The sequence below is a fragment of the Carassius gibelio genome, chromosome A10, assembly GCF_023724105.1.
Source record: "Carassius gibelio isolate Cgi1373 ecotype wild population from Czech Republic chromosome A10, carGib1.2-hapl.c, whole genome shotgun sequence".
Taxonomy (NCBI): Eukaryota; Metazoa; Chordata; class Actinopteri; order Cypriniformes; family Cyprinidae; genus Carassius; species Carassius gibelio.
The window spans coordinates 20,832,216-20,855,332 of NC_068380.1; the positions used below are offsets into that span (position 1 = coordinate 20,832,216).

The 23,117-nt window shown below is 37.5% G+C and overlaps 2 protein-coding genes across 3 annotated transcripts; one reads left to right on the forward strand and one right to left on the reverse strand.

Moving 5' to 3' along the window:
• Positions 1 to 6,697: 6,697 nt before the first annotated feature.
• Positions 6,698 to 14,439, reverse strand: LOC128021544 (m7GpppN-mRNA hydrolase). 2 transcript variants are annotated; one of them, XM_052608823.1, is made up of 11 exons: positions 14,153 to 14,439; positions 12,844 to 12,995; positions 10,232 to 10,359; positions 10,027 to 10,125; positions 9,780 to 9,932; positions 9,582 to 9,694; positions 9,402 to 9,497; positions 8,241 to 8,364; positions 8,025 to 8,105; positions 7,897 to 7,948; positions 6,698 to 7,480 (listed from the first exon to the last, which is right to left on the reverse strand). In XM_052608823.1, the coding sequence occupies exons 1-11, from the start codon at positions 14,203 to 14,205 to the stop codon at positions 7,347 to 7,349; spliced, it is 1,185 nt and encodes a 394-aa protein (XP_052464783.1). In that variant the 5' UTR covers positions 14,206 to 14,439; the 3' UTR covers positions 6,698 to 7,346. The 2 variants fall into 2 exon arrangements, with proteins under 2 accessions (XP_052464783.1, XP_052464782.1); XM_052608822.1 differs by having other exon boundaries at positions 8,025 to 8,108.
• A 690-nt stretch (positions 14,440 to 15,129) lies between these two features.
• LOC128021545 (receptor expression-enhancing protein 5-like) lies at positions 15,130 to 22,989 on the forward strand. Its single transcript, XM_052608824.1, has 5 exons — positions 15,130 to 15,370; positions 15,461 to 15,554; positions 21,188 to 21,326; positions 22,100 to 22,268; positions 22,498 to 22,989. The coding sequence occupies exons 1-5, from the start codon at positions 15,253 to 15,255 to the stop codon at positions 22,545 to 22,547; spliced, it is 570 nt and encodes a 189-aa protein (XP_052464784.1). The 5' UTR covers positions 15,130 to 15,252; the 3' UTR covers positions 22,548 to 22,989.
• Positions 22,990 to 23,117: the final 128 nt, after the last annotated feature.

The window sequence follows — 23,117 nt, forward strand, 5'->3', positions numbered from 1 at the left end:
TCTTCTGAACACAGTTTAAGATATTTTAGATTTAGTCCGAGAGCTCTCAGTCTCTCCATTGAAGCTGTGTGTACGGTACACTGTCCATGTCCAGAAAGGTAACATCATCAAAGTAGTCCATGTGACATCAGAGGGTCAGTTAGAATTTTTTGAAGCATCGAAAATACATTTTGGTCCAAAAATGGCAAAAACTACGACTTTATTCAGCATTGTCTTCTTTTCCGTGTCTGTGTGAGAAAGAGTTCAAATCAAAGCAGTCTGGATATCCGGTTCACGAACGAATCATTCAGTTCACCAAATTGAACTGAATCGTTTTAAACGATTAGCATCTCTAATATGCATTAATCCACAAATGACTTAAGCTATTCACTTTTTTAATGTGGCTGACACTCCCTCTGAGTTCAAACAAACCAATATCCCGGAGTAATTCATTTACTCAAACAGTACACTGACTGAACTGCTGTGAAGAGAGAACTGAAGATGAACACCGAGCCGAGCCAGATAACGAACAAAACATTGACTCCTCCACGAGTCAAGAACCGTTTCTGTCAGACGCGTCCGATTCGTGAACCGAAGAGCTGATGATACTGCGCATGTGTGATTCAGCGTGAAGCAGACCGACACACAGAGCGTCTGGACCGAACTGATTCTTTTGGTGATTGATTCTGAACTGATTCTGTGCTAGTGTTATGGGTGCGGGTAAACCGAAGGCTTGAATCAAGGGAAATCATCGCAAATGACGCCATTATATCGATTGCAAAAGAACCGGTCAACCGTTTTCTTCAACCGGTTTATTGAATCGAACTGTCCGAAAGAACTACTGGTGATCCGAACTCCGATGCAACCGGTTCTTCACTCGTGAACGAGTCAGTCTATTGTTCGTTATCTGGCTCGGCTCGTTGTTCATCTTCACAGCAGTTCAGTTAGTTTACTGTTTGAGTGCATGCATTACTCCGGGATATTGGTTTGTTTGAACTCAGAGGGAGTGTCAGCCACATTAAAAAAAAGTGAACAGCTAAAGTAATTTGTGGATTAATGCGTATTAGAGATGCGAACCGTTTAAACGATTCAGTTCGATTTGGTGAACTGAATGATTCATTCGTGAACCGGATCCAGGCTGCTTTGATTTGAACTCTCTCTCACACAGAAAACGTAGAGGAGTCAAACTCTAACCACTAGGTCACGACTTCCCCAAATGATCTTCTGAATTATCTAAGCTAACAGAGTGTGTTAAAAATTGAAAGATTGGATGACCAATAATTTTCTCCTATTAAATTCGGATAAGACAGAGATGTTACTTATTGGACCAAAAAACAGTACACAGAATCTCGTAGACTACAGTTTGCAACTAGACGGATGTACTGTTACTTCCTCTACAGTCAAACATCTGGGTGTTATATTAGACAGCAACTTGTCTTTTGAAAATCATATTTCCAGTGTTACAAAAACGGCATTCTTCCATCTTAGAAACATTGCCAAGCTACGAAACATGTTATCTGTTTCTGATGCAGAAAAGCTAGTTCATGCATTCATGACCTCTAGACTGGACTATTGTAATGCACTTCTAGCTGGTTGTCCTGCTTCATCAATAAACAAGCTACAGGTAGTCCAAAATGCAGCAGCTAGAGTCCTTACGAGGTCAAGAAAATATGATCATATTACCCCAATTTTACAGTCTCTGCACTGGCTACCTATTAAGTTCTGTATCAGTTACAAATTATTTTTACTTACCTATAAGGATCTAAATGGTTTAGCTCCTGCGTACCTAACTAAATATTGTAGAAACTTAATTTTCTGTAAAGTTGCTTTGCAATAATTTGTATCATAAAAAGTGCTATACAAATAAACTTAAATTGAATTAAACTTTCTTTGTTAACTTATTGTCAACTTATACTAACCTTAAATGTACCCCTAACACTAGCAATAAACCTACCCTAACATTCTACTCCGTGAGTTTGAAGACACGTAGTTGCAAATTAATGAGAATTAGTTGACATGTAGTTGCCATGTAGTTACTTATAGTTAGTGGAATGTCTAAAGAGCACTATCGAAATAAACTGTAACCCAAGATCTTTTGGGCAGGTTTGAATAGAGCATTCACACTTGGGTGTTGAACACACAACTGTGAAATGCATCATGCATCAAACAACTGCACCGAGAACCAACTGAAGGGGAAGTCGTGGCCTAATGGTTAGAGCGTCGGCCTCCCAATCGAAGGGTTGTGAGTTCTAGTCTCGGGCCGGACGGAATTGTGGGTGGGGGTAGTGCATGAACAGCTCTCTCTCCACCTTCAATACCACGACTGAGGTGCCCTTGAGCAAGGCACTGAACCCCCAACTGCTCCCCAGGCGCTGCAGCATAAATGGCTGCCCACTGCTCCGGGTGTGTGTTCACAGTGTGTGTGTGTTTTCACTGCTCTGTGTGTGTGTGCGCATTTCGGATGGGTTAAATTCTGAGTATGGGTCACCATACTTGGCTGAATGTCACTTTCACCTTTCAGCTGAAGAGGTGGTCTCGGTCTGCTTTCAAACGAACTCTGGCATGCTTGAGAAATCCAATGAATGCATGACCTTTGAACAAATGTGGTTTTCTTGACTTTCAAAAAGGTTCACTTTCAAAAAGGGCAATGTGAAAGTTAACCACATAAAGAAAGAAATAATGAAATCAACACTGTATTTGGTCCAGACCAAAGAAATTGAACTAGTGTACTTACCTGGTGTCAATACACCCTTAGAATTGATGTGACATAAATTCTCCACTACTTTACATTTTTTAAAAACTTTAATATTATTAAATGTTTAGGATATTTAATGCAAATCTCTCTCCAAATATCAATAGGTGCAGATACAGAGTGCCCCAACCAGTCATTTGAAAAGGTTTTTACCAGTGAAAAAGCTGCATTCTATTAATGGCAAGCCTCAATATACTTCTGCCATATGAAACACTATTTTTTCACCTAAACATTTTAATTAAACCAGTAAAGGACTCTGATCAAATAAATAAACATTATACAGACAGGTGGTCTGAGTACAGTTAATTTTTTGGTCCTTTAAGGGGGATCTGAGATCATTAGAGGTATTCCACATACACATTAAGCCAGAGAATGCTTGTTCTAAAATGAACTAAGGGTAAAAACTTCCTTAAATGTTTGGACACCCCTGATCTAGCTAAATAGTGAACAAAGTACAAAAGATTCAAAAGAAACTCAATATAAATAAATAATATGCAGTGGTTGGGATTCCCCAGCACATATTGAGAAGTAATGCACTAGAAAATTGAGGTTGATCCAGATCAGGGATGGTTTAACTCCGGTCCTGCGAGGCCAAATAGAAAATTACAGCTGTGTTCGAATAGGGGTGGCACTAAACTCTGCAGGACCAAAGCTGAATAGCCCTGATCCAAAATGACATTATTGCAGGGGTGTCTACTCCTTCTCCTGGAGATCCACTGTTCTGCTGAGTTTAGCTCCAAACACAATTAAACACAGCTGAACTACCTAGCTGGAGCCTTTAGGATCACTTCCAGTATGTTTGGGACAGGCAGAGCTAAACTCTGCAGTACATTGACCCTCCAGAAGAAGGAGAACTGTAGACACCCCTGCACTACAGTCAATGCAACTTGATAATAAACATCCAGAAGGCCTTTCTGTGTGGAGTTTGCATGTTCTACCTGCAGTGCTCCAGTTCCCCATAATCAGACATAACTGATATGAAGGATAGGTGAATTGGAGAGACTAACTTGACTCAGACAGTGAGTATGTCTGTATGAGAGTCCATCCAACCAGTGTGTTTCCTTGCCATCGGCCCAAGATACTCGGATCGGCTTTATGTACTATCCCTGCAATCCTACATAGCACAAGCAGTTTGGAAAATGGATTAATCATTATTTATTGGATGGACATTTCTGAGAACTCAATAACTGGTAGATGCTCGGTTACCGCAGTATTATCAACAGATTATCAAAATACCCATGTTCATCATCAGTAATAGGTGATATAAGTACAGAAAAAAAACTGACGTTAAGTCTTTGGTGGACAGAAAATCATTCAATGCCTTTACAGGACGGCCCATTGTCATTTGCTTGTCATTTGCCAGTAGGTGCAATAAGCAAAATAATATTGTGGATAAGTGGATAATAAACTATTGCAACGCAGTCTTGTAATCCTGATTATATAAAATCTCCTCAGAGAGAAATTTTAATGAGTAACTTCTGTTATTTCGATTACAATTTAAATTACAAATGGGTTGTGCAAGGATTCCAGCTGACAAAATTATCTCCAATGAGCTGGAATTAACCCAAAAGATTCTGCAGTTCTCCAGCATCATCACATGATCCACTGATCGCACTGTTATAAAATTGTATTTTTTTTTTGATGTGGCACTTGTACATTAAAGAAGTGTAAAATGTTCATATAGCAACTCTAAGGTTAATTTGAGATGTTGATGATTCTTCATTTAATCTGTCATGGATGCTGTCCATCCATCCATTCTCCAAATTGATGTCGGGAAAACACATATATGTATGCAGTATATACATTCAGTTCAAAAACTTTAGAAACATGATAAAGTTGGCAAATCTACCCCACGCTTCCATGATACAGTGAGTAGTCAGACTCTCGTGCCAAAGTACCCATCCAATGTTCTTGTCGAAAAAAAGAAAAAGACAAAATATATGCTTTGGGATTGAATATTGCAAGATAACAGCACTCTAAATAAAGTGTTTATCCTGCACAGGTTCTTCTTCTCCAGACCCTCATTAAACATTAAAACCATTGACAGGTGAGTTAAATAACACTGATTATATTGTTACAGTGGCATCTGTCAGAAGATGTGATATATTAGGCAGCAAGTTAAACATCAGTTGTTGAATTTCTTGATAAGGGCCAAAAAGTGATGCTAGATGATTATGTCAGAGTGTCTTCAGAACAGGCTTGTGAGGTGTTCTCAATATTAGCAATGTTGGGGAAAGTTACTTTTAAAAGTAATGCATTATGATATTGCTTTAGTCTCTAAAAAAGTAACTAATTACGTTACTTAGTTACTTTTTATGTTACTTTTTAAATATAAGCAGGGCTTGATTGTTTTTAATAAAATAAGTTATATTTATAGCAAATATAAAAGCACTTTCACAACAAAAAGTGTAATGAATAAACCTCAGGCTGAAGGAAAAGTTTGTAGAGTAGAACACACGAGAAGAAGGTTCAGCACTCTTCAGCAATAAAAAACAAAACAATGAAGCACAATTGTTAGTTTATCTAAAGTCATTTTTGCTTATTAGTATGGTTGAACTGGATCATCAAAGGTCAGCAGCAAAAACATTGGTTGATAAAATGGGATTAGATATATTTGTGTTGTTTAACATTGAATTATTGCAGGTTTGCATCATATTCTGAGTTTGTATTTCAATGTTTTAATTTATTACATTCATATTTAGTCTAGAACATCATGTTCACACAGTGCACACAATGCCTCTGTACTTCCGATTTCTCCAAAATATGGGGACAGGAGACTTGTTAGTCAATAAATGGGTAAACAAAGTAACTGGTATTAACTCAGATATTTTCTTGTAAATTAAAAAGTAATGCATTACTTTACTAGTTACTTGAAAAAAGTAATCTGACTACGTAATGTAATGCATTACCCCCAACACTGGTTATTAGTACATACCAAAAAAAAAAAAGTGTAAAGAAGGTCAACCGGCATCAGGATTATTGGCGCCCCAGGCTCATTGATGCATACCGGGACCAAAGGTTACACAGTCCAGTCTGATTATACAGAAGAGATAATGTAGTTCAAATTGCTGATGAGTTTAATGCTGGCCATGAGAGAAAGGAGTCAGAACATACGGTACATTTCAACTGGCCGTGTATGGGCTTGTGCAGCTGAAGATTGGGTCCCCATGATGACCCCTTTCCACACCACTGGACACATGAACACTGGACCGTTGACCGATTCAGGTGGATTGGGTGTTTAAACGTTCTGTACCTGGGGAAGAAATGGCATCAGGATGCACTATGACAATGGTGTCCAAACCTGTTCCAGCAGGGACTCTTGTCTGGCAGTTTAGTTCCAACTCTTATTACACCCACCCAAACCTGCTAATCAAGGTGTTCAGACTCACTACAATCTTCCAAGCAAGTGTGTTGGAGCTAAAATCCGAAAGACATTGGCCCTCCAGGAATAAGTTTAGACACCCACGTACTATGAGAAGGTAGGCAAGATGTTGACTTGGCCTCTTAAATCCCCAGATCTCAATGCAATTATTTGGTATTTCCTTGTTTATTTGACCTCTTTATTAAGGGATTCAATGTTTTGTCAGGTTTTGACTATATTAGGAAAGATGGCACAAGTTCTATTGCCAAAGTGATCCTTGCTTCACTTCTTGTTGAAAGAGGATATATTTATTTAATGTAGAAAGGCAAAATAGACCATCACTCGTTAAGAAAGTGTCTTTTAGTAACCAAAAAAGGATGGAGAATAAATGACAATACAAACCCTATTAATGTGGTTAAGCAAATAATATATAATTGTAGCGTAATTGTAAATCAACTTACCACAGATTTAAGTGCCATTTCACAGAGAAAATATTAAGTTTTGTAACCTTGTGGAGGGTGAAGAAACCTGGGAAGCATTGAAGCATGATAAAAAATATAAATGACAACAGAAAACAAACTGCTCAACAAAACACCAGAAAAAGATTTCAGGGAAACATGGATGAAATGTAATTTATCAAATAGCATAATCCAATATGCATCAAACTGAGAAGACATTTGGTGACTGAGAACTTAAAAGTATATAGCAGTTTTACTGCTGTTGGACGAGTAATGTCAAGCGATGTTCTGAGAGCATGCTTTTGAGCAGCTTCTTATATTTGCAAGGATTTATGTTTAACAGCAAAAACACAGCACACAATAAACACCAAGATGACTTCAGCCATAGAAATTCAACATACAGCTGGACCGATTATTACTGTAACATCTGAATTCACATTGAAACAAGAGCAGAATACACACTTCAGGGGCTCTGAACCAAACTACTGTTATGTGTTTCAAACAAAACCAGTTAGTTCCTTAACAGATTACAAAGAGCAGGTTTACAAAGAAAAACTCATCTTTAGTGACAAAACAATGCATTCATTATTCAAGTTTTTAGAATAAATATTAAGTCTAAAAAGAACTCAAGCTAACAGTACTCCAGATCTATAGGAACTGACATTGTCCTTGATTCTTGGTCCAACACACAATGCATCTCGACCAACAGGTTTACAGCGCAGAAGATCCACTTGTAGATATTCAGGAAATTTACTGCATCAGATCTTTTAAAAACCAGAGGCCGTACAGCAGATCTTCAGGACTCAAAGCAGGATTTCATGATGGCCTCTCTGTCAAATCTGAAGCTGAGAAAAGAGCGTGAGGAGTGGACGTATTCCTCATAACACAAGTCTGCCTGTCCGTTACAACCGTAGACATCACCAGACGCATCTGCAAAAACAATTGTAGAATAACTGAAAAGTGAAAACAGTTGTGGACAGCATTATAACTTTGTGCATTAAATTATTTGATGTAGGTGTGACCAAAGACAAAAAGGTCCACTGTCAATAGTGTAGCAATGCATGACGCACAGCTCACACTATCAAGCAGCTTTCTATTGGTCAACACAGCAAATCCACATGACCAACTTGAACCTGTTGTGAAATCTGCATGAAGAAACCACAAATGTGAGCACATCCTTACCTTAATGCATCACAAAACATTCAAACACTCTAGACACACAATTCTAGTTAAATAATGGATATTTTTGAGGATTTTGCTTGTGATAAAACACATTTGATTTAGCTTTAAATCACAAAGCCCCATTTCTAATCCCAAATGTATAATTTCTTAAACAGCTTATTTACCTGTGTCAAAATTATCCTGCAGTCTTCTGGGCTGAAGTTTCTTGTCATCTTTCTACAAAGTAAATACAGTGTTACATAACTATAACATCTAATGTAATGTACAGTAAATCGTGTGTGGAGCTACTTACCTGCTGCTGACTCACACCATTAGCTTTTTTTTTCAGGTTTGGAGACTCCTGGTGTTTCTTGCTGCTGCTTTTCACGTGATTCTGCTGGAAAATAAACCAAACAGCACTAAACAGATGCTCAATGTCAGTTACTGAATAAGATCAGAGTTCAGTACTCACAACTAATCGATATAGCAGTTATATGCACACACAATATTTTGTGACGTCAGCCCCTACCTTGGGTTTAAGCACATCTACAAACTCGCTCTGGGAGTTTTGTCCGAAGGGTTTCTGTTGTTTTTGCTTGGACCAGCTTTCAGGAGACGCTTCCACCAACATCTGAGACCTTCTGGGCTTAGAGCTGAGAAGAGGAACAACAAAAAATGGTGCACGTCATCATTTCAACAGTCACCTGTTTGCTCATTCTACGGGATGCAGTAAAATACACACATAACTGTCCAGAAGATGATATATTTGAAATGTTTAAGAAACATAAACACTATGCCGGGGTCCTCCAGACTTCATTTTAAAACCAAAGGACTGTGAGACACAATAACAACAGTAGCACTACTGTTTATGCTAATGATCTTTGGGCAATATGAACTCTATTGATTTAACTAGAGTCAAACATTGCTTCCCTCCCTCTGTAAATATGTAAAGCAGCTCATTTTATCTGTCATACAAAAATGACAACAGTTCCAATAAACCAGATTTGTGACAATACATTTTTTTGGTCTACATTTAGCATTAATAGTCAGCATGTTAAGAGCATTTCTTGGTCTAGACTTCAATATATTGTTCTAGACTTCAAGACGAAAACCCTGAAGCCCAAACCCCTTGTTTTCTCAGTCACATGGCCTTCTGCAACACACAGGTATCGAACTGTAAAAAGAATAATAGCTTGATAAAACATCTAATCTTACCTTTTAATACTCCTATCCAACTGGGCTCAACTGATGAAGAAAAAAAATATATACATTTTTTTTGTACCACTGCTTTGGTTCAATATCCTCATCTTTGATGTCTGGTTGGTCTTTTTTTACTTTTAGAAAGTATTACTGCTATTACTGTATTAAAAACATTAAATATAAAAAAATATAAAGGACGGACATAAAGGAACTTTAATATCTTCAGATAGTCATCAAAATAAATATGTGAATTAATTATAATTAGTCTGCAAGCTCTTATTTGACAATTGCATCCCTCTTTAAATGCACAACCACTAAGATACTCAGTGATTGGAGGATTACTCGATCAGTCCATCATCCAGGTCTATCTGTACTATAGAGCCGAAGCACTATAATCCTACTGCACTATTGACTTTTTATGCAAAACATGACATCTTTGCACATGTGAACATGAAATGGTGAATGCCTTTTATAGCAAGAATGACCGCACCGGAATGGTTTGCATGGTGTGCTGCCATTGGACGCAAAATCCTCATCGCTGCTCGTTGACTCTCCTTTGTGTTTGGCAATCCACTCTCTGAGCTGCCTGCGGATGAGCACCTTACAGTCATACTCCAAACAATAAACATGAACATGAACCACTCAAGAACATCACGAACACCAGATCTACCTCATAAATGGAATAGCCATAAAAAACTTGTTAGGAGCCAGTCCAAGCTTGGATTTGGGGGTCATATCGTTCCTGTGGCAAGGCAGTTTATCCATTGGGAACCATTCAATGTTCTATCAGGAATCAAAAGAAGAAGGGTTAGAAACACAATTAGAGCTTTACACAATCAAATACATGTGCATTGAAATCTATATATACCCTTATCTCTTTTCTGGTCTTGGGGTTGAATTTGGTGTCTTTAGGTACTCCTGGAATAATGTACAATCGAACCAACTGATCTGAAATTCTCTGCTCAATATATGATTTTTGGCAGATACGATCTCGGATGTCAAAGCCCGTCTCCTCCAAAACCTGCACATTAACAATGGGTTTTCATTAAACTTACCTCTATATATATATATATCAGACCAACATCTATATTATGAAAGCTGAGAAACCTGCATACTTCTCTCACAGCGCAGTCATGGAAAGCCTCATCCTCATTGACTTTCCCTTTAGGAAACCCCCAGCCAGACTTGGCCAGATAACCCTGGACCATCAACACCTTCAGGCCAAAACAAATCATGAATGAGAACTTCTAGACATATATGAAGGTTTCTCCAACCCTCTTCTAAATCAGTATATGATGCTTCCAGCAGCTGTATACATACATTGTCAAGTGTTTCATCAAGAATAATGGCACCAAACGTGGGCACACACATCTTATACTCTTTCCACTGCTCTAAAACCTTCTGAACATCCTCTCCATGGGGCAGCAGGAATGGACAATGGTTAAAAAGTGATCATAATGTTAAGGAGACACACAGAGAAGGAAAAAAAAGGTCAAAAGATCATAGTTTTTGTCATTCAAAACTGTTTTTTTATTTAGTTACATTTTCATTTTTTTGTCTGTGAAAAAATGTTGATGAAAACCAGAACCCTAATGAAATTAACACTGAAGTAAAGCCGAATGTCAAAAAAACAAAGTTTTATGTTTACATGGAATAAAAATGCATGTCCCTGACTCTGCCTTTGACCAGTTATCCAGTTTCAACTGATAGCTATGTTACTGCAGTATTGATGAGATTAAAAAGCTCAGGGTTTCCAGATATTTATAAGTCCAAATTAATCTCAGGTTCAATCCTGCACATTTCGGAAACATTTTACTTAGCACAATCTAACAATAAAGATCATGCACTCATGTACCCTTAAAGGTACAGGTTGTAGGACCTGCCACTAGAGGGCGCACTACCAAAACAATAACAATCGTGTGGTTTGATGACGCTAAGGAGGAGCGTGGAATGATGGGATTTGTTGTCTTCTACCCAACTGCTGACGGCCATCAATCAGATGTAAAGAAAAATCATGGATTTAACGCGAGTTCAACGATTTGCACGACTAGATTACATACAAAGTCAATGCAATAAGTGATCACACTATGGATCAGACGCGTTCTCGCACGGGTCTAGAAACGCGATGCCCCACGTTTGCAGTGTATGCCCCATAATACTAATCTTGTTGATCGTTATAACAGCATACATTTTCTGTAAAGATAAGAATCAAAACAACTCACCTGTCGAGTAAAACAAGCGCGATCTGCATCTCTTTCTAGTTGAAGTTTGACGCCATAGACAGTAAAAGAAATGGACATAGCGACCCCATTGGATTCAACGGAGACAAGTCAATAAGAAGCACGCACTTCCTGGGGGTCGAGCGTACTGCGCAGACTCAAACTGAGCTTGATGACGTAGATGTCAAGTGAGCAACCTGTCTGACAATTGTAAGTCTTCTAATCGCTGTGCCAAGGGAAATCTGAATCACCCACCGAATCTTACAGATGTTGTTGAATAATTTTGTCCCGTTTCTTTGATAGAATCTCTATGGGCTTCTCCCTTGACTTCATGCCTCCACGTCCCCCCGATAGCCTCATAGACAGTGAAAGATTTCCTGCGAGCTTCAGAGAGTCGCAGGTTATGATGCAATTGTTAGCCTATTTTTACAAAAACTGCTTCTACGGGGCCACAACGTAAGATACAAGGTAATGGGGCCTTTTATATATTTTCGTGTTTCTTTAGAAATAATGAATGGACAAAAGGAGTCTTTAAACACCTCAGATGTAAAGTTATTTGCTGTCAAAGTGACGCCAAAATGAATGGGAGTCAATGGAATGCTAACTGCAGGTGGGGGTCCACTAGCCAATGGGTGCTTCAAAAAAATATGAAACCCTGCCCCCGTTTGTCGCGAAGTTACTTCCGCAATTGTCCACGCCACTGTTGTCATGTGGTTTCTACATCAGTAAAGGCGGTAAAAAAGGGTAACTAACGTCATCGACAGGCGACTGCACTGCCCCGTGTCACTGTTTAGAATGGGGATTTTCTCATGATTTACAAGTGGTTGAAAACATTAGAGATATTGTTAGTAATGAGCTGGACAAAATATATAACACTAGCCTAGTGGTGTTTGGATATTTTACTGCAAATATCTTACAGATTGTACCTTTAAATCTTTAGTTTGTGAACTGCTTTCGATGACATTACGTTACATTACGTTCGTTATATTACAAACGATTACGGTGTGACGAGAATAATTTGATGGCAATTTAAAAGGCACTTTGGTCCACTGTGTCAACTGCAGGTCCTAATGTCATAATTCCCCGTCTGACACAGTAGTGCTAAAACCACTGTATATATATTTGCTTATCACCTTGAAGACCGTGTCTGATGTCTGTGAACCGTTAGCTGGATGTTTCTGATTCATAAAGAGGAAAGGGGAAAGTTCTTTGGAATGTTTGGTCATGAGGCTCCTTGTTTGATTGTGATTTTCTCAATATTGGCTATACATGCCAATACAACTGTTTCCTCTATTGTTTTTCTGTTGTTTGTCTTCTGAATCAGGCAGCACTTTGTGTAAAATTCTGTTGCTTTTGAATGAGCTAAACATATGTGTTGGGGTTTGTGGCTCTCCAACACAATATTCTGCTCAAAGAAATGAAAAGCGTAATACAGCTCTGTGTTCAGTCGTTTGGTACAAGGAACATTTTTCAGTGGTACCACAGGTGATCAAATAATGAATCAGCTCCGATGATAATTGTTATCAGCCCTTTTCAAGTTAATCTAATGCCTGATGGATAATGATCTACCTTTATAGATCAAGAAAACACCGAATCAGTTTAAAGACACTTCAGAAAAACTGTGCATTTAGTCTGTGTGTTAGACTCCATACTCTCTTAGGCCCAAAATATGCTTTCATATAAGAATATTATAAAAACATCTCTTTAGGATATCAGCCTTGGCAAAGTCTCTTATCCCACACTGAGGTAGTCCTGGTGAATTCTGCAGGCAGAAGTCCAGGTAAAACCAATGGGCAAGCTCGATCTGGAAGCACACTCGGATGGCATTGTCCCGCTCCTCGCTGGGGATGTGAAGAATGAAGCGACTACAAGACAAAGCACAGAAAACACTGAAAACACGAAGCAAACATCACAAGTCAAAAGCATATTTACAAATTATTTATGTTCAACACAATGGGAATGAATACTTTACAGCAGAAAAAAAAACATTTACAGCCTGGTTCAAAAAGGGGTTTTGGTCTATATAGCTAATTTTGCCTTTCATTACAACTGTGAGGAGGTGAATGTTTTTATAACTCATCCATTTAAATTATATTAAACTTTAAAGTTCTGCATTATTAAGGGCGTGGCCACTTGAGTGACAGGTGGATTGCCGATGCTGTCACCACGGTCGAGCTAGGTGGGCGTGGTTTTGGCAACCATCTCCCGCCTTTTTGCTCCGCCCACTTTTGGCTTACGGGTGACGTCACGGACACTACGTCCATGTTTTAATAAAGTCTACACACAAACCATGTAATTTTCAAATTAGGACTTGATTAGCTGGATCTAACAGATCTAAGAATTATATAACCTTAAATAGTAATGATAATCTGCGACCTCATCAGCTATAGACAAAAAAAGAAAGATTGATTATACCATAATAATCATAATTATTATTATTATTATTATAACGTAAATTAAACAGATTAAAAAAAAACAGGAAATTGCATTCGGATTTGTAGCTGCGTGAATTTTGTTGTTGTTGTTTGTTTTTACCAGAAATGCGTGAGGCGTTCCAAATAAAACACGGAAGTAGTTCTTCTAGTAGCCTAGTCAATTGACAATTTAGGTCAAAATTTTAGAACATATGAACAACAATACCAACTGTCATCATCTCCATCAGACGAATAACTTTAGGAATTGTAATTACTCACTTTTTGAGTCTAAATAGCGCCTACCTGGCAGGCGTCCGAACTTGCCGCTGACTCGACACGCGCACGTGACGCACAATAATCCTCAGAACCCGCCAAAACTATATAAACCCGCAGCGGACTCGGAAGGTGTCTACGATAACGCACAGTCGGCCTAATAGCAGTTTAGTATGTTTTACAACACAGCCTCACTGAGTCCGTTATTAAACTGTCGTATAACAAAGACCGCTAACGTATCGAGTTATTCGACCACTCAAAGTGATTAAACGCGCATCACACGAACAGATACGTTTAAATACACGGTCAGATGTGAACGTGTACTCTCCGTTTACCTGCAAAGGTCATCCAGCACCCCGTTAGGAATCTCCCCTCGTTTTGTCTCCATGTTAAGGGTAAAAACATCCCGAATAAGCAAGACTTGTGCGTTAAAAATGGCGCAAAGCTACTACACTCGCGTGCTTCGCATTTATAATATGCGGCTAAAGTACATGGTTCGGTACTATTCAAATGCTCAACAATAAAAGAGCAAAAATGCTGTGAATTTATATCGACGATGCTGATGCTAGCATGCTAACAAGCTAAAAATATAGCGCCGCAAATTCGTGAAGCACTTGTGAGTAGGCGGGACCAGAAGCGTTAGCCAATGAAAGAGCGCTCTGCACATAACGGACATCACCAAGAGGCCAATCACATCGCTCTGCACATAACGGACATCACCAAGAGGCCAATCACATCGCTCTGCACATAACGGACATCACCAAGAGGCCAATCAGTGAAGTTCACAGAGCGATTTAGGAGATTAGCTGCATAGACATCATATAAGTCAGTATATGTCTATGATTAGCTGCTATTCAGATAAATTGTTTTATAATCTCATGCAATACATAAATGTGTTTATAATCACCTGGGCTAAACTGTAAAAAAAATATAACTCGGTTGCATTGGACTTTTGCAACAGTCAAAGCTCAAGCCACTATGATTTGATGGATAGCAGGCATACTTTCAGCAGCAGCTTTATTCAGCTAACGTTAAATGTATATATATATATATATATATATATATAAATTTACAATGTAAAAAAATAAAAGCCTATCTTGCTGAAATGAAGGGTAGACATTGTTTAAACATTATGACAATATAAATAGAGAACAAGTCAAAATTATAGGTTGTAATTTTTTTGTGCTTTTAAAAAGCATTTGTTGTTCTTGGTTTATTTTTTTATTGTAAAATGTTTTTGTAGATAATGCCATGTCTCATTTCCCTGTTGTATGTATTGATAACTTCCGCAATAAAAAAGGGAGTGGTAGAGGAAGTGGTCCCGTGACGTCACACCCTCAGTCACTCACTGAGCTGGTGAGAGCAGCGGACTTCAGCTGCAGTTTATGAACTTTATTTCATTTCGTAACAAATCCATCCTCAGTACAGACGAACCATGGCGCAAGGGCTCAAAGAGCGCTTCGAGAAGTTCCTTCACGAGAAGAATCTTCTGACGGACGTGTTGGCGACAATCGAGGCGCGGACCGGAGTGAACCGATCCTACATCGCATACGGTGAGCTGCTGGAGCGAGAGCTACTCCGTTGAACGATGTCTGCGCGAGAACACAGCTGACAGATGGCTGATGTTATCTTTTGTCTTACAGTTGTCCTAGCGCTGCTCGCAGTCTATCTGGTGATCGGATACGGTGCGTCTCTGCTCTGTAATCTCATCGGATTCGTCTATCCTGCCTACATATCGTGAGTTGGAGCTCTAATCGATTTTCTGGCTAGAACTAGCTGTTGACTCCAGATGGTCCTAACGGCAGAACACAAGATCTAGGGGGCGTGGTTGGATCCAGACCAACTCCTCCCACCTTGCGTATACCTAAATATATCTCCACCCCCTAGATGTGGCTCAAACCACGCCCCCTGGATCTTTTGCAGTGAGGTATAAAGTACCTGAAAGTCATACTCAAGTAAAAGTGCAGATATCTTACCAGAAAATGACTTTGGTAGAAGTTGAAGTCAGCTGAAGTCAGAATATTACTTGAGTAAAAGTCTTAAAGTATTTGATTATTAATTGTACTTGAGTACGAAAAGCAGATAGGAAAAGAGGCTAATATATATATATATATATATATATATATATATATATATATATATATGCCGAATTGATGTCATCACAGCAGTTAGCGCAGTGGTGCACACTGTAAAATAAATTAATTTCTTTCGAAATGTTATTTTTATTCAAATGGTTATTAATTGTGATTTTTTTCGGACATTTTATAATTGTAATATATCATTATGCACATCTGTGCAATTTTATAACAACCATCTAACATGAATAGTTTTAGAGGAGCACAATATTTATTTAATTTGTTTTGTCTCAAACTCAAAAAGTTTTAACAATATTTACAAGACAACACAGTGAGTAGCCATTGCTTATTACACCTACACTTCTCACAGTTTCTAAATTTATGTTCATTCAATCTTTCATTAAATATTCTTTGTTATTTTATAAATATTTTACTTGTCCACCCATTAAGCATCTCCATTCAACAGCACTTAAACAACTAATTACACAAAATTTAAGATTACTATATAATCTAATCTGAATACAGTTTACACTGAAATTATAAACACATCACTTTTGTTTTGCCCCCAACTCAAAGATCTAACACTTGTTCTATGGACACAAAAGGCCTATTTCTTTCAAATATTGTTCACAAATCTGTCTAAATCTGTGTTAATGAGCACTTCTTCTTTGCTGAGATAATCCATCCACCTCACAAGTGTGGCATATCAAGATGCTGATTAGACCGCATTATTAATGCGTTTATAATACTGTTCAGTGTAAAAGTATGATTAAATAATAAATAAATGATTATTAAAGAAAAAAAGGCACAAAAAATCATGTTAAATTATGTTAATCATGTTAAAAAAAATCTACAATCATTTTCTTTTGCAATGTTAATGAGGTTATTTTTAATGTGATGCACAAATACCTCTTTTTTTGTTATCATTGGATTAAATAAAACATTTAAAAAGTTTTTTTTATTTTTTTATTAAGCATCCAATACAAGGAACTAGTACAGCCTTGTATATTTGCATTAAAAATAATTTATATATATATATTTTTTACCAGCTTGTATTTACAAAACCAATGTTTTCAACATCTGTTTGCATGGTTACTGCACACATTTGTACTGCAAGTGATTAATCGACAATAAATACGCTTATTGAATAAAACATTAATGATGATCAATTAATCAACAATTAATCATAACATTCATTGAATCTTTTACATCACTGATTCATTTAGAATAAAACCCCACTTCCTCCTGGATTCATTTGCACCTATTTTCTTTAGCAGAGATGAAATGGACAAAGTAACTGGCAATATTGTTAACCACTTGTGTTAACTTCTGTTATATAAAGCCAATACCACACTCACAGTCTCTTGTTCTGATATAATCATGGCCGTCCATCTTTTGAAAGTCCAGGCAACCAATATTTTTAGGCTTCAAAAAGTTAACAACAACATTGTACAAGAAAACAATCCATGAATCCAGCAGTTTAATCCAGGTCTGCTGAAGAGACACGATCACTTTATATAATGAACAGACTTGATTAAGGCTTTTTTTCACATAGAAGCATTGATCAACACTTGAAAACACGGCTGAAAGGAAGCTGAAATGTGTTTGCGTGACACGCAGGAATTGGTGGTTTGGTGTTGCGTGTCAGGCGTACACAGTTTCACTTGATATCTCACGAAAAACAAAAACCTTTTCAGGGGACACTTGGAGCACTTTCAGATTTTGACGGTGTTAAACACTGCTATTAATGTGATTATGAACTGAATTATGAAAATGGGTATAACTTCACAGTCTTGTACTGTTATCATGTGAAATGCTGATAAATAGTTCAGGGTTAAAGATGGCAAACCACAGAAGCCTGTGTGACTCCTTATACTCACTAAGCTAGACATCACCCGTGTAATTAACCCTATAAAGCCTGCTCTGTCATATTTGATACATGCATTTCTGAGGCCTCTTAATTATCAACATGATCAAAATTTTGGTAAAAAAACTGTTGTACTCAATCTACTCCATGCCTTTCTTACTGATTGTTCATACTCTTTTAGCAAGTAAAAAGCCTTGAAGTTTAGTTGTACAAACATCCACCTTCAGCTCATGCATCGTGTCTTTTACTGATTTTTATAAAGTTAACGTAAGAATAACTTTCATATTATTTGTTATATTTCAAGTTGATCATTTACTAGACTGAAGCAACTTTTTTTCTTTTTACTTTACTTGATTTTCCATTCATTAGTTTTTTGAAAAATCATGTTAAAATGTATTAAATACACCCCCACCCCTGGCCATACCTTTACATTAAAAACTATCAGAATTTAATTTTAGTTTTTAACCATGTAAATAATATCTGCACTAAACTGAATTTTTTTGCAAATTTTTCTTTCTTGGGTGTAAGCCCCATATTCATGTCATATTTTATGGTACATAAAACCCCATATTTGATGTATCAAATTAGGGGTGTGCGATAATATGATTTCTGAAAATGGATGATTAAAATGATCTGCTTTTGAAGAAATATTAAAGTATCGCACTGCAGCACATTCTGTCAGTTACAGTTCTGGCACCTCCGTCACATCATTCATACATACAGTATTGTTCAAAATAATAGCAGTACAATGTGACTAACCAGAATAATCAAGGTTTTTAGTATATTTTTTATTGCTACGTGGCAAACAAGTTACCAGTAGGTTCAGTAGATTGTCACAAAACAAACAAGACCCAGCATTCATGATATGCACGCTCTTAAGGCTGTGCAATTGGGCAATTAGTTGAATTAGTTGAAAGGGATGTGTTCAAAAAAATAGCAGTGTCTACCTTTGACTGTACAAACTCAAAACTATTTTGTACAAACATTTTTTTTTTCTGGGATTTAGCAGTCCTGTGAATCACTAAACTAATATTTAGTTGTATGACCACAGTTTTTTAAAACTGCTTGACATCTGTGTGGCATGGAGTCAACCAACTTGTGGCACCTCTCAGCTGTTATTCCACTCCATGATTCTTTAACAACATTCCACAATTCATTCAGAAACAGCATTTTTGATATCACCCCACAAGTTCTCAATTGGTCTGGAGATTGGGCTGGCCACTCCATAACATTAATTTTGTTGGTTTGGAACCAAGACTTTGCCCGTTTACTAGTGTGTTTTGGGTCATTGTCTTGTTGAAACAACCATTTCAAGGGCATGTCCTCTTCAGCATAGGGCAACATGACCTCTTCAAGTATTTTAACATATGCAAACTGATCCATGATCCCTGGTATGCGATAAATAGGCCCAACACCATAGTAGGAGAAACATGCCCATATCATGATGCTTGCACCTCCATGCTTCACTGTCTTCACTGTGTACTGTGGCTTGAATTCAGAGTTTGGGGGTCGTCTCACAAACTGCCTGTGGCCCTTGGACCCAAAAAGAACAATTTTACTCTCATCAGTCCACAAAATGTTCCTCCATTTCTCTTTAGGCCAGTTGATGTGTTCTTTGGCAAATTGTAACCTCTTCTGCACATGCCTTTTTTTTAACAGAGGGACTTTGCGGGGGATTCTTGAAAATAGATTAGCTTCACACAGACGTCTTCTAACTGTCACAGTACTTACAGGTAACTCCAGACTGTCTTTGATCATCCTGGAGGTGATCATTGGCTGAGCCTTTGCCATTCTGGTTATTCTTCTATCCATTTTGATGGTTGTCTTCCGTTTTCTTCCACGTCTCTCTGGGTTTGCTCTCCATTTTAAGGCATTGGAGATCATTTTAGCTGAACAGCCTATCATTTTTTGCTCCTCTTTATAGGTTTTCCCCTCTCTAATCAACTTTTTAATCAAAGTACGCTGTTCTTCTGAATAATGTCTTGAACGACCCATTTTCCTCAGCTTTCAAATGCATGTTCAACAAGTGTTGGCTTCATCCTTAAATAGGGGCCACCTGATTCACACCTGTTTCTTCACAAAATTGATGACCTCAGTGATTGAATGCCACACTGCTATTTTTTTGAACACACCCCTTTCAACTAATTCAACTAATTGCCCAATTGCACAGCCTTAAGAGCGTGCATATCATGAATGCTGGGTCTCATTTGTTTTCTGAGAATCTACTGAACCTACTGGTAACTTGTTTGCCACGTAGCAATAAAAAAATATACGAAAAACCTTGATTATTCTGTACTGCTATATTGTACTGCTATTATTTTGAACAATACTGTACATTCACATCACATGTTACTCATTAACACTCACAGGACACTGCACTTAATCACAGTCATAAAGGTACATTATTTGCATGGGTTTTAAAGCCTTGTTGGTTAAACATTTCATTCTCGAGCTGTTCTGACATGCTCTTTTTCTGAGCGCTTTATTATATATATATTATATATATATTATATTCTTGTCATTACCTACACACTCACATGTTGCCAAAACAAGTATTAATTTCTCTCTTCTGCTGAACACACACAAAAATATATATTTTGATGAATGTGTTTAACCAAATAGTTGCAGCTCCCCATTGATTGTGATAGTAGGAAAAAATATGGAAGTCACTGGGGACCGGAAACTTAAGTTCAACAGAAGAAAAAAACAAGTTTAAAACATCTTGAGAGTGATTAAAAGATGACAGAAATAAAAATTTGGGGCGAACTATCCTTTAATGTTAATAAAACAAACAGAAAAATACATACAAAACCATTCACTGCTTTGACTGAAGAACTTTAATAGCGTTTTGTTAATTCAATTCAAATTCTTGAATGCTGCTAAAAACACCTATAAAATTAAGCATTGTTTGTTGTATTTGTGAAGCTTTATAAAAAAGATAAAATAGTGACAAAGAACCTATCATTTGATTTTTGTCTTCTTTGGCCTAAATGTCTGCCATAGTTTTTTATTTTATATTTTGTTACAAGGCTTTGTTTTTAAAATAGGGAAATCAGTTTGGCTGTACTGCTCAGAAAACTTGCAAAATCATAAAACCAACATGACTTAGAATTGTGATAAAATTGTGAATTTTTTTTATCTAATGGCCCATCCCTATATCAAATATGATGCAAAATACATATGCAATTTTACACACACACACACACACACAAACATTGTGTCTGTTTGTAAAAAAAAAAAAGGTTCTTCTGACATTTCTTATGCCAGACTTCCAGGGTTAAAACATCCTGTTCTTCTCCCGCGACAAGAGAAGCAGTTATCTAAAGCTGTAAATGAACAATCTTCTGTCTGTTATCCAAGCAGCGTGTAGAGCACGCTGACGTCAGCCCGTCATATCAGACTGTGTGTGACTCTTCATGTGTTTGCAGAATCAAAGCCATTGAGAGCGCAACCAAAGAGGACGACACCAAATGGCTGACCTACTGGGTGGTGTACGGCGTGTTCAGCGTCGCAGAGTTCTTCGCTGACATTTTCTTCTCCTGGTTCCCTTTCTACTTCTTGGGAAAGGTATTGTACAGTACAGAACGTGATGTTAGCTACAGTTAAATGCTTTTTATTGTAAGAACATATCAGTCGTGTTGATTTGGAATCTTCAGTGCATTTGTAAAGTAACCCTGGCAACAATATTTCACCTGTAATTGTTATTTATTATTAGAATTATTTAATTAAAATAAATAATAAATAAATAAATAAAACCATTTTAAATGATTTATGAGCATTACAAATATAGCAATTAATGAGAATCACAGAAAATATGAGATTACCCTGAAGATACAAATAAGTGTGATGCTTCTGGACCAAAAGATGCAAAGTTAAAACTAAAAGAAAAGTGAATTTTTGAACAGGTTAGTGGTGCCAGTATGGTTTAGAGGCCATCCTATCAAGTGTGCCAAACCTTATTTTTCCTTTAACATTTTTGATCTTTGATGACTTTATAGACCTATTGAAATTAGATAGGAGAGATATACAGTACATTTTGTGAAAATATCACAATGCTATCAGAAGTTATAGCTATTTAAATATGGTGTCTTCTGATAAATAAGTTCAAGCTAGACGTGCCCACACTTTAACCTGATTTTGATAACCTTTGACTCTAATTCCAGTGATTTAAGGTCCATCAGTTTGTGGTGCCTTGAGATTGAGGAGTTGCAGCCCAAACACATTTACCTTTGTGTATTTTGTGAATTAACTCATAAGAGGACAACCGTGTGACTGGACAGTGGACACAGCATTAATATGGAGTAGACTGTAATGGTTTTGTTTCTCTCTTGTCTCGCTAGTGTGTTTTCTTGGTTTGGTGCATGGCTCCCACTTCATCAAACGGCTCCGTTCTGATCTACACAAGGATCATCCGGCCCTTCTTCTTAAAGAACGAAGCCAGGATCGACAATGTGATGAAAGACATTAAAGATAAAGCATCAGAGGCGGCGGACAAGTTTAAAGATGAAGGTGAAAACCACATGCATTTGCTGTTTTTGTCAGTTGAGTTTGTCTCTGATTGGAGAAATAGCAATTAAAAACACATTTGAATATAAGGGATCTTCACCGACAGATGTTTCATCGGTGATGTGTCCAAGCTCTGTACGTTTCCTTGAATGACTAGCATTTGCCATTAGTTTGCGGTCTTAAAAATCAATTATGAACTCTTGATAATCCAGTCTTTTGTTTTGTCTTGCAGCCAAGAAAGCCACTGCCAACATTATATTTGAGGAGAAAAAGACCTACTAAAACCTACAGCCATTTCAGCTGCTTCCTGTCCTACAGGATGACACTCGCCTGAATAAATGTTGCCTTTATATGCTCTTTTTCTCAAAATGACTGGAAGTGGGCAGTTGTTGTTACTCCTTTAGCCTGTTTTTAAACCTGTGGCAGCTGTATTAATTACATCAGGTTTACATCAGATCATGTTACAAGATATCCAGTGACGCTCATCCTGCAATGCTTCAGTCTCAGTAAACTCCCTTATCTTTCCTATAGACAGCATGAGCCTTTGGCTTCTATTAGAGAGTCCTAAAATAGTTTATCTCGCATCTTAAGGTCATTTAACATTATGCATTAAAAGATGTATTTATGTTTGTTTGTAGAAATGCCTCTTCTGGGAACATCAATGGAACTGTAAGCATATGAATCATGCATTTGAAGTCAAATATTAAACTATTGGAAGACGTGGGCTTGATGGTCTCATCACTTCTCTGTCTGTTACAATCGAGAACAAGAAGCTTGAGAAAGCATGCTGTAGGTTTTTCTCTCGTGAAATGGTGTAAACTGGTGTCATCAGCAATGTTTTCACTTCTGCCC

What these genes read in the sequence shown, in the direction of transcription:
- LOC128021545 (XM_052608824.1), top strand. Translation starts at nt 15,253, where the DNA reads ATGGCGCAAGGGCTCAAAGAGCGCTTCGAGAAGTTCCTTCACGAGAAG. An exon ending in GTCTATCCTGCCTACATATC is followed by an intron (nt 15,555 to 21,187) that starts GTGAGTTGGAGC and finishes ATGTGTTTGCAG; the next exon opens with AATCAAAGCCATTGAGAGCG. An exon ending in GGACAAGTTTAAAGATGAAG is followed by an intron (nt 22,269 to 22,497) that starts GTGAAAACCACA and finishes TTTGTCTTGCAG; the next exon opens with CCAAGAAAGCCACTGCCAAC.
- LOC128021544 (XM_052608822.1), bottom strand. Translation starts at nt 14,205, where the DNA reads ATGGAGACAAAACGAGGGGAGATTCCTAACGGGGTGCTGGATGACCTT. An exon ending in ACACCATGCAAACCATTCCG is followed by an intron (nt 8,365 to 9,401) that starts GTGCGGTCATTC and finishes TCCTCTTCTCAG; the next exon opens with CTCTAAGCCCAGAAGGTCTC. An exon ending in ATGGTGTGAGTCAGCAGCAG is followed by an intron (nt 7,949 to 8,024) that starts GTAAGTAGCTCC and finishes TTTACTTTGTAG; the next exon opens with AAAGATGACAAGAAACTTCA.